Source organism: Euprymna scolopes, chromosome 6 (assembly GCF_053919585.1).
Source record: "Euprymna scolopes isolate OS-2025 chromosome 6, ASM5391958v1, whole genome shotgun sequence".
In the NCBI taxonomy this organism is placed as follows: domain Eukaryota; kingdom Metazoa; phylum Mollusca; class Cephalopoda; order Sepiida; family Sepiolidae; genus Euprymna; species Euprymna scolopes.
This window is the reverse complement of record NC_136487.1, coordinates 106,155,278-106,167,446: the sequence shown is the minus strand read 5'-3', so window position 1 is coordinate 106,167,446 and position 12,169 is coordinate 106,155,278. Positions and strand designations below refer to the sequence as shown.

Here is a 12,169-nt window from a genome sequence, read left to right as displayed (position 1 = left end):
TTGACCCCAATTTTAACCCCATAACATTTATTTTTTGGGCTCAAATCAAGTTATTGTTAAATCCATATCCAAGGAACCTATATCTAAAATTTCAAGTGTTTAAACCCCAAATTGTCGGAGGAGTTTGGTAGAATTCTCAAAGGTCAAATCGTTGAACTTAACAGCCAAAGTTCTGGTCGAAAACCGATCACAAAGATTTTCCCAAATCTCAGTACCCTGTATATCGAATTTCGAGTCTGTAGACTTAAAATTGACAGAGTTATTACGTAGGAAAATTTACACAGACACATAGACACGTTTACTTTTATAGATAGATAGATAGATAGATAGATAGATAGATAGATAGGTAGGTAGGTAGGTAGATAGATAGATAGATAGATAGATAGATAGATAGATAGATAGATAGATATACGTATGTGTGTGGGGATGTGTGTATCAGTTAAGAGTCAATCTATGCGTTCCATTATAATGTGGAGAAAATAATGATATGAATTGATAATTGCTTTTTTCTGTTACTTACCCCCTTCAGTACATCCCCAACCTTTCATCATACACATACTTCCGGCTTCAGGGAAAAGAACAGCCGACTTTGGAGCAAGTGGAACTGGTTGGATGGTTGATATAATCTCAGTCGGAACCGGGTGAGAAAGCTTGAGTAATGCAATATCATCATGGAAATCTGCCAATTAAATTTATGACATAAAATTATGAAAATGGTTGTGTAAATTCAAATCTGACAAAGAAATGCGTAGGCACAATAATTACTGAAAATGATTATCATATTTACAATGATCTAAAGTCTCTTTCTACTTTGGAAAATCACACTAAAACTTCATTTCTTTAACATTAAAAGGCATAAAAATATGCTTTACCATCGTAAAAATAAGTATTTATCCAGTGTATATTTATTCCTCCGAAATTGTTGGAAAGTTAGTTATTGGGATATTTTTTTGTTTTTAACTTTAAAAGTTAAAAGTATGAATATCTTGTAATATAAATAAAAATAAAAAATGCAGTTTAAATTCCCGAAAGGAAAAGAAATATTAACTTTAACCTATCGCAGACATAATCCGACCTACATAAACCTACATAATCCGATTTCTAAAAAGTTTTTAATGACAAAAGAGAATTCGTTTACATAAGGATGAAAAAAAAAGGCATTAAATAAAATTGTTAAATAGAAATAGACTTAGACTATTAAGCCGATTTCGCAAAAGTCTTCAATTTTAAAACAGAATTTAACTACATAACAATGAAAAGAGAAAACCTTAACTTAAATATTGTAAATAGAAAACGGTTACTATTTTTATTAATATATGAAAAGAAAATAGACAAATTAAATGAAATAAAAAATAAAAAGATATACTATTAATAAGTAAGTTTAGGCTTACAAGATCGATTCTGCGACATGTTAACTAGCATATAAATGTTATGAGAATAAAAATGCATAAAAGCTTAAGTACCTTAGGTACCAGAAAGTATATATAAAGTATTTATGTGTATATATATATGAAGTTTGTATATATATGTATATATATAAAATTTATGACAATATTAATCTACATTTCAGTTACAAAGATTTTATTCATTTTATGCAACAGTGCAATACGATTGTAATACCATCGCTAATTCTTACATTGCAAAAGATAAATTATATATATACTCATCCATATACAGTACTGTTTTGCTGTGTCACAGTTCATCAGTGCGGCCAGACAGGCAACTACCTCAAGCCAGGATCGAAACCCGACCGCCCGTATGACAGTCAAGCTGCTGTGCGAACAGTGAATTCTGACATCGTCTGAATACCCAAGTTCGATTTGTTCACACAAAGAGCATCGTTTAATACGCCAATGGTATATCGTGTATCACTTCCCAATATATATCTATAATATAAAGCTGAACGTCTGTGTGTGTGTGTGTGTGTGTGTGTGTGTGTGTGTGTGTGTGTGTGTGTCTGGTCACGAATAGGCTCCTATATGGTTAACTATTATAGAAAACTGATCAGATATAATGATAGAAGATGTATCGAGACACAGGAATGGGTATGTTTGATCTGGCATAATGATGATTCATTAAAATTGTGGGGTCTGCGTACGTACCTGGTCCACAAAGTATGGAAATAAAAAAAAAAAAAAAAAGAAAGTTTACAAGTGTTTTTTTATATAGATGTACATAATAATACTTTGATAAGTATGTTTTAACTTAAATAGGGATGGTGTAATAAAATTGTGGGGTCTGCGTTCGCGCCTGGCCTCCATAGAATGGAAATAAGCACAAACTTTAATAAAGACATTTCATATCTATCTGCGTAAGTATACTTTGATAATTATGTTTCAATTTGAAGAAATATGGTATAATAAAATTATGGGGTGTTCGTTCGCGCCTCACCTCCATAGAATGGAAATATGTAACAAAGTTTAATAAGGTTTTTTAATATAGATCCACAGAATATTGTGATAAGTGTTTCAGTGTGAACAGGTATGGTATAATAAATTATGGGGTTTATCTATTTTATTTTTACTTTCATCATATTTTGCTTTGGTTTTGATACCCCCAAATTCGAAGCTATCTCTTTACAATCCTTTCATAAATCAAGTCCATTTTCGGTAGGCTTTTTTGAACCCAGTCAACGACGGGTACTTTTGCTAGTATATATATATATATATATATATATATATATATAGAGAGAGAGAGAGAGAGAGAGAGAGAGAGACAGACAGAGAGAATAAAACATGTATAAATACATTTGAAGCCAAAACTGTAACGCGAAATTTTTTATAAAATAAACAGGTGTTTATTTTTAAAGAAATATATTTCGGAGTAAGACTCGTTTATCAATCTTTTTTTTCCTCTTCCTCCTCGACATGATGTAGTGGAAGATAGTTCGATGAAGAGTCCACGTGATGTTGTTAACTGCGGGGTTTTTATGAAGCCGGATAGGTGACACATGGTCGCGCATTTTGAAAATCTGGGTAGTTATTTTTGTGTATATCCGTTAGGAGTGTTGAGTGAAATTTGAAGAATAAAACATGTATACATACATTTGAAGCCAAAACTGCAACGCGAATTTTTTTAATAAAATAAGCAGATTGACTCTTCATCGAACTATCTTCCACTACATCATGTCGAGGAGGAACAGAAAAAAAAAAAAAGATTGATAAAGGAGTCTTACTCCGAAATATATTTCTTTAAAAATAAACACCTGTTTATTTTATAAAAAATTTCGCGTTGCAGTTTTGGCTTCAAATGTATTTATACATGTTTTATTCTTCAAATTTCACTCAGCGCTTCTAACGGATAATCACAAAAATAACTACCCAGATATATATATATATATATATATATATATATATATATATATATATATATAAACTACCATTAGTGTATTAAGCGACGCTCTTTGTGTAAACGAATGGAGTGGAGGCATTTGAATTATGTCAAAACATCGTTAATTCATTACCCATACAGTGGCCGTATAGTGCGATGGTGAGAAGCCTTGACTGTCATTTGGGCGGTCGGGTTTTGATCCTGGCTTGAGGCAGTTGCCTGTCTAGCTGCACTGATGAGCTATGAAACAGTGAAACAGTACTGCATGCGGCTGACTATATATATATATATATATATATATATATATATATATATATATATATATATAAAGTTGCATTCATTTTATTGTTCGGTACTCATGAATCGTTCCATTCATAGAACATCCAAAATTAGTACCGGATCTTTCATCGGTGGATTACTCAGTATTATTAAAATACATGGCAAGTAGCAAAAAATTCACATTAAATAAATTTTCTCTCGAAAAAAGACATAGATAGCGCAGCCATTTTATTTTATAAATTAAAACTATGAAGAAATATGAACAATATTGCCTAGAAGACATTGCTTCAAGAGTTAATGGTTAAAAAAATTCTATATCAATATACAAATAATAATCATTGTATAAGATATGGAATTTACAGTTAAATCGAAAAGAAAATCATTGAAAGTATAGAGAAACGAAACCGTATGGTTAGCAAGGGAGAATTAAAGCCTCCCAAGTATACTGAGTGGCAACTCATTTCCTGACTCAGCCTTTTCACTTCTTTTTCTCCTTCCTCTTTTTTGTTTTTGCTTTCCACTTCCTTTTTGCCTCTTGAAATTAAGATTTGTATTAAAGAAATTATTGTTTGCCATTCTGTTACACACGCATATACATGTTTTTGTTTACAAAGGAATTATCACTTATTAAGGCCCAAAGGCCACTCGAGGATAAAGGTTAATGAATGTAAGATGGTAGTGTGGTAATCGTTAATAGTGTAGATTGGTTGGAATTTGGATAATTTAAGGGGACGGCTCAACAAGAACTTGTCTACATTGGACTTAATCAGTCAGAAAGCAGACCAGTGGAGCAGTGTTCTACAGGCGGGCAATTCAAAGAAGCTTTGTTCATGGAATCTGCATTTAGATTTAGGCACAGATATAGAGTGAAGGAAATTGTTGAAATCCAGTGCTTTTTGTGAAAGTTTGGGAAGGGGGACCATAGAGTGGAGCTCAGACGAGCACTTGCCATGAAAATAATGATAAAGCAGAGACAGGTTCGCAACGTCTCTTCTGTGAGAAAGAGATTGTAGAGAAGAGAAAATGGCATCACCTACTAGGTTTCAAAGCTGGTTTTGAATTCTATCAAGTCAAAATATGGTGTGCCGAGCAGCTCCTGCCCAGATGTGACAACAGTACTTCATCCTAGGACGTACTTGGATCTTACACAGAGGATTCGATCGGTAGTGAGATATCTACTGAAGTGGTAGAATGATCCAACTATTTTCCCAGCGATTTTGGTAACAGATTTGATATATGTGTTCCATTTGAGAATAGGAGTGAAAGTTATTCCCAGAAGCTTGTCAAGACATGGTGCTTCCGCAAGACGAGAGCCATTCCTTTCAATTGAGGCCAGATGATGGCCAAAACGATTATGATGAAAGAGAGAAGCTTGGTTTTAGATGCAAACAAAGGTGCGTACTGGCCCCAACACTGTTCACCCTATTTCTGACAGCCGTCCTAATGCTGCTTCATCAAAGCATTGAAGAAGGTGTCTTCATCCACACATTCTCTGATGGGAAACTGTTCAACCTTGCAAGACTGAAGGCCAAGACCAAGACAAGGAAGGAGCTGATAACAGAACTACTGTTCGCAGACGACACTGCTCTGATAGCTGACAATCAAGCTCAGATGCAAAGGATAGTTGATACCTTCTCTCAAACAGCCAGGAAGATAGGCCTACAAATCAACATGGAAAAGACTGAATTGATGTATCAGCCCTCACCAGATAACAATGACCCACAAGAGCTTATAATAATAATCAACGGCAAGGTACTAAAAGTTGTTGAAATCTTCAAATATCTGATAACCGTGCTGACAAAGGAATAAGCTGCCGAATCCAAAGCATATGTGCTTCCTCTGGCAAGCTAGAAAAGAGGCTCTGGACAAGGGCCGGTATCCGACTAGAGACAAAGTGTAGAGTCTACAAAACCATCGTCCTGCCAGCCCTGCTGTACTTAGCAGAGACCTACACTCTGTATAGAGAACACATAAGGAGATTGGAAGCCGTCCAACAGAGACATCTGAGAAGGATCATGAAGATCAAATGAAGTGACTTTATACCAAACCCGGAAGTTCTCAGGAGAGCAAACCTAAATAGTGTGGAAGTTACCGTTGCTACTATGCAACTACGATGGACCGGGCACATTACTAGAATGGAAAACAACCGAATTCCAAAGATGATCTTCTATGGGGAACTGGAAAATGGAACCTGCAAGGTAGGAGGTCAGAAGCTTCGCTACAAAGATGTAACAAAGCAGCACCTGAAGACAATGAACATCAATGTCGAGAGTTAGGAGGAACAATCCAAAGAAAGGAGTGGTTGGCGGAACAGTTTCCACAAAGGAAAGAAAGAAATAGAGAGAAAGATTAGCCTTAGAGCTGAGACACCCACACTGGCACCCACATATGCAGTGCCTGTGACCGGTTGTTTCACACAGAAAGAAGACTATGCCAACACTGAAGGATAAAGCACTGGGGCCCGGACTAGTCATCGTCAAGACTGACGGACTGCATGATGATGATGATGATGATGATTATATATATATATATATATATATATATATATATGCTTGACTTATAGATAACTATATAAAAATACCTAACTTTAAATATAGAGATATTCTTGTGAATTTCTCAACTATAGTACAGTGAGCTGCGACTATTGCTTGTTGTTGACAAGCCCCTTCCCCTATCCCTCAGGAAAAAATGATTTTCAGATTTTTACTGCACACCAGTGACATCGCCAATCAGTTTAAAATTTCTCATAAAAATCATTTTATTTAAAACTGCAAATTTCTTATTAGAAAACAAGTTCTTCAAAGATATTGCAGAAGTCTTGAAATGAAATATGTTTCTCCTTTTCTTTTTATCTTGTGCCTAGATTACGTCTTGCAGACATCTACAGGTCTAAATATGGGTCTGGGCTTCAATCTTGAAACTGAAAGATTTTGGATGGTAACATATGCAGGATATCTTAATTAAAGAGCAGCATTATAAAACAAAAACTAAAAAAAATGGACAACAATAAAAAGCAACAAAAAAGTGACAAAATAATGAATAGTCTTACCATTAATTTGGAAATCAGGATAAACGATCACCTTTGCGATTTTTACATTCCATTGACGCCATTTCATCTTTCGAAAGATTTTTCCAAAAATGTGAAGGACTTTCTCTCTTATGTTTGGCTATTATGAAAAAAGAAGAAGAGGAGAAAGAAGAATAATTAGAAGAATTTGTAATTTATAATCAACAAAGTAGAATGTAGTAAATATTTGAACATACTAAAAACTTTCCCCCAAACTAGATTTGCCATTAAATAGGGTTAATATGCCATGAAACAAATTCACCCAAACCTTAATTTTTAAGAGACAGTGTTATGTTAACAGTCATTCCAGTGAGAGATGCCCCCTTTTGTTTAACATGTTTAATTTAAACTTGATGAGAAACCAAGGCCCTGTCAGGTGGACACTTTGATATATGGGGGATAAAGCAGAATTATATTTGGGTGCATAGATCCTAAGCTATCACTGAGTCTGCAAATTATTCCAGACTTCACAAACGTGCACATCAGTGTAAAACAATAAAGTCACAGCAAAATATTTCTTGCAATAACCAGAACAAATTGGTGGTGAAGAATCAGTTGCAACAGAATTCACAGACAAGGTCAGAGCAAATACAAGACTAACCCCAAATAAGAATCTCACTACGAGGATCAAAGGAAGAAAGAGTGTACACAGAAGCATTGACTGGAGGCTGGGTGCCATCAGAAATCATCCTGAGTAAACCTTGATGAACCGACATCACCATCAAAAAGGTACTGTTATAATTCAAGCAGGACTTTGAGATAGATATAACGGCCATCCCTGAACACATCTATAAACTAAGGAGGGATCTACCGGCTATTTCAGATACCCACAGAGCCCTGCATGGTTCGAGACATATTCCACTCATAATGACTGGCATGATCACTGCACTTTCTCACATAAATAACTCGCAACAGAATAATGAATATTTATTATCCCTAATCTTGAGGAACCACTGTTAGATAGGCCAGGCATTGCAGCATTTAAGTTTGTAACCGTCCACCCAATCTTACATACCATTAGGAGCAAAACACAACCATTTGATCCGAAAAAGAAAATGTCAGATCTATTCAAAGGCCGAGGCACATTTGGCGGAAGAATATAACATACCGTTACACCCGGATGCAAATCTATACTCAGTTTTTATGCAGATGTTTATTTGTTTTTGTTTGCGATACTTTTTTGAATAGATTTAATTATTTTTATGAGAGTACATTTTTACCTAAATGCGAGTTGGGAATAATTTTTTCTTTGACCAATTTGATATCCCCAAATGGGGAGTGGCATATGTATTGTTTTCAAAACTATGAAATAAAAATGCGATAATCCAGCAGTCATGCAAGATGATCCGGTGGTAGAGGCTTAGGCTTCTTATCATGGGGCCTGATTTTGAATCTCGCTAGATTCAGTCACTCTGATGAGTCGTAGACGACGAAACACGTGTCAGTGGATAATTATTTTTTTTTTTTATCTCACAAGTGCTGTAAAAAGTCAGAAAAAAACAAATTTCAAATTTTACTAACTTTTAATGACGTTGTTGCCATTCTAGCCGTCCAACTCTTTGCGGGAATTGCTTTTGAACTAGAACACAAAAAAAAACAAAAACACAAAGATATGAATAAATACAAAGAAAGGAAAAAGTCAGTTTTTAAATCTGCAATGGATCAAAATATCATAAAGAATCAACTGAGAAGATTTGTCACTAAAATCCAGTTTGATATGAAACACAAATGAAGGTGACTCAAATATTTGGATTCTGTCCTTTATTGTTATCCTTCTTGTCAACAAAATATTTTTGATCATCCTATTATAATAGAATTTAAGGATATTTGATATAAAAATTTTTTATTTGTATGCAATAAATAAATAGGAGGCATTACTTTTGAGACGTCCCTTGTACTTGAAGAAATCAGACTTTAATAAAATAACCTTTTTCAAAAAGCCATGTTGTTTGGAACTTTAAACCCGTGTATCGCTTTATTGCAAGTCATTATTTTTTAAGTTTGAAGTTACAATGAGACGCAGAGAAGTGAAATTTACTACATTGGAAGAGCATCACAAGGTGCCTTATTTCCTTGATTTTTGTGGAATTCAAACAAATATTTTGAAAGATGCTAATTTTTCTATTTTCTGATAATTTTAAGTGTGTATCACTTTATTGCAAATGTCTAAAAATGTATATTTTCGGTCATCAAACTTCATATTTCTATTTATATGAAACATATCCAGTAACAATATTAACCAAAAACAAGAACGAATTTCACATTATTTTCTTTAAGGAAATATTTATTTATCAACATAATTCCCATACTTTAAAATCAATTTGAATAGTCTCTTGTCAACTGATGATGTCAATTGGCAGATTTGAGATGATGTGAAACTTCCAAAATCTTCCTCCAACGTTCATCCTTCAACGAAAATCGAACACCTCCTTCATAAACTTTTAGTTTTCTTATTGACCAGAGCTGCTCAATTGGGTTTATATAAGGAGAACAAGGTGTCTTCACATTTTCTCCACTAATGCCTAATGACTTAAGGTACGATGTTGTAGCCTTGGTTGAGTAGGAGGGCACATTGTCGTGCATAAAAATCAATTTGCCGTGACGCGCCAATGGAAGTTCATCAAGCCATGATGAAAAATGCTCATTTAAAAATAAAATTTAAGACTGGCTTGTCAGTTTGACACCTTCTGGCACTCTAAATGGTCCAATTTATCCATCGTAGATTATTTCGGCCCAAAACATGACACCCCCACCTCTCTGTTGATGACAGAATCGATGAGGGGTAGGGAATCCAAGAAGACTCCAAACCTTTGCCCACGCATCTGGTCCATCAAGGGTTGCTTTGGCCTTATCAGTGAAAAGAACATTTTCAAAGCTGGTTTTCATGTATTTCTGAACCTATGCAAGCGTTTTTCCTTATGAGTTTGGTTTAAAACAGGTTTAGCTATGGGCTTAATGCTCTTGCAATTTCGTTTAAGACACTGTTGCTACCAGGCTGCTTGATTAGTTGACAGTGATTTTTTCTAACATCACAAGCAGAAACTGACTTTCTTGTGTTTTTGTCCTTCCTTGGTTTGATGTTTGGATTTTCAACGAATGAAGACAATGTTCTTCAATCTCTCCCAAGCTTTTTGGCTAGATCTATGAGAGATAAACCTTTTGTAAGGCCTGAAGCAACACGTTCCTTTTCACTAGCTTTCAATCGACCTTTTCTAGGAATTTTGGGAGACCTGCAATAAAGTGATACACACTTAAAATTATAAGAAAATAGAATAATTAGCATAATTTTCAAAATATTTGTTCAAATTCCACAAAAATCAGAGAAATAAGGCACCTAATTATGCTCTTCTAGTGTACCAAATTTCACTTCTCTGCGTTTCATAGCAATTTCAAAAGTGGAAAAAAGAAATTGACCTGCACTAAAGCGCTACACAGGGTTTATTTCATCTTTATCATCTTATGAAGAAATTATAAACATGCGTATAGACTTAAATCGGCAACCGTCTCTATAAATCTAATGAATGTAAGGTAGTTTCTCTTTCTTCTCAGCTGTCACTTTTTGTCTCTTCTATCTTCTGTCTCTCCTATGTTTGTTTGCTGGATTCTTTTTTTCTTATCTCTTGTTTGTGTAATTCAACAAACTTATAATTTTAATCTTCTGTTTTTGATAGTTATTCCTAATCTAGCCATATAAGTTCTGATATTTAAATTTATAAATTCCCTTAAAATAGATTCTCTTTGCTATATAAATTAAGAATTATTTTTCACGCCTGAATACTGGCAATTCTGTCTTCAGCTTTTCGTTACACATAATTTTAAGGCAACTGACAAGAAATACTAAGAGTTCCTCAATCCTAACCACAGCTGAAATGATTTCGAAATTCTACTTTATAAAATGTACAAATAAGTGGAATAATCTCTTTGCAAAGCCACGTCAGAACCTAAACACAGCACCCTCCCCTAAAACTATGTTTATTTTTCTTATTTAAATTATTTCAAATGCAAAAACTATTTGATATTTTTTCATCATCAATCCCAGTGCTGATTATTCACATATAACAAATCATAACAAGTGCAAAAGCTTATAATATACTTACTTTTCACCAAAAAAGCAGTGCGCTGCAGACATAACCCATTGGTCTGAGATGAGCGACCCTCCACACCAGTAATATCTATAGACAGGAAAAATACCAAATATTCGACTGACAACGACTTTTGACTGTAAAGAGACCAGCCAGGGCCAGCGTCCGCGCGCTATTGTGTGACCTCCAATAAGTGGCATGGCAACAGGAGGGTGAAAATTTGTATCATTGTGGACTGTAAAGAAAGAACAAAAGAAATAAAAATTTTGCTTTCAAAAATTGGCATAATGTAAGTATGTTATCACTGAAAATCTAGTCTTGATAGCACAATTATAGTAGTAGTTGAAAGGAATGAATTTGACATGACACCTGATGCCACTCCTTGTAAAGAAAATGATAGAACACATATTTTCAAATGGATTTGATTTCAGAAGATTTTGTCATTAAAAATCTCAAACAATTAACTTCTTACAAAAATATATAAAGTTCACTATGTTTATATGTTCATGCATTTGCGTGTACAGAATTCACTCATAAACTAATTAATCATCTGGAATTTTAGAACAAAACTGTTAAGCGTAATATATACTTAATTTTGTTTAGTTTTATACAATGGGTGTAAAAATGTGAAAACCCTTCATGAAAAATCCAATATCTCTGATTTTTGTGAAATTTTAACAATATGTATTAGACATCAATTAAAAAATATTCCCCAATTTAAATTTCTTTGGGATATTTTAAGTTTTTTTTTTCCTATTTGAAAATTCAAAAATTTGTTAAATTTGATCCAACGTTTTAAACATTTTTTAGAATTAAAATTATGTAATGGATTTTGATTAAAATTGGAATAGGGATTCTAGACTTAACCTTAAGTATGTTGATTTTATCTTTGTAAGTTGATATCAAAGTGGTTCATACGAGGAGCGTGCAATAAGTAATGCCCCTGACCTACTTCCCATCGCAGTAGAGCAATGGAACTTGGCACAGTTATTAGTCTTTCTCTACATAGAAACCACCCAGAGATGCATTTCTCCCATCGTTGGATGCAGCTCTGGAGACCATTTTTGTAGAACACCCCAGGTTGGTCCTCCAACCATGACGTGACTTCAGAAATCAAGGCTGCATCATCTGGGAAACGCTTTCCTTTCAAAAACAACTTCATGGCTGGGAAGAGGTGAAAGTCAGGATCAGGAGAGTAAGGAGGATGGGGAAGGATTTCATAACCACATGCCTGTGCTTCTGATTTGGCGACATGCGAGTTGTGGACCGGAGTGTTGTCCTGCAGCAGGAGGGTACCTTTGCTGATCTTGCCCCGCCTCTTGATTTTGGTAGCTTCCCTTGATTTCCTCAAAAGTGAAGCATAATAGGCTCCTGTAATTGTGGTACCCTTTGCCAGGAAATCTGTCATCAC

At 34.6% G+C, this 12,169-nt stretch overlaps 1 protein-coding gene across 1 annotated transcript in view; it reads right to left on the bottom strand.

The window, feature by feature from the left end:
• LOC145277836 (tryptase-like) overlaps nucleotides 1-12,169 on the bottom strand; it is a 458,673-nt gene that overhangs the window by 14,659 nt on the left and 431,845 nt on the right. The window contains exons 8-11 of the mRNA XM_080129761.1: nucleotides 10,774-10,993; nucleotides 8,198-8,255; nucleotides 6,659-6,776; nucleotides 521-679 (exon numbers count right to left, since the gene is read on the bottom strand). Coding sequence (XP_079985887.1) covers nucleotides 521-679; nucleotides 6,659-6,776; nucleotides 8,198-8,255; nucleotides 10,774-10,993 — 555 coding nt within the window. The remainder of the gene's footprint in view (nucleotides 1-520; nucleotides 680-6,658; nucleotides 6,777-8,197; nucleotides 8,256-10,773; nucleotides 10,994-12,169) is intronic.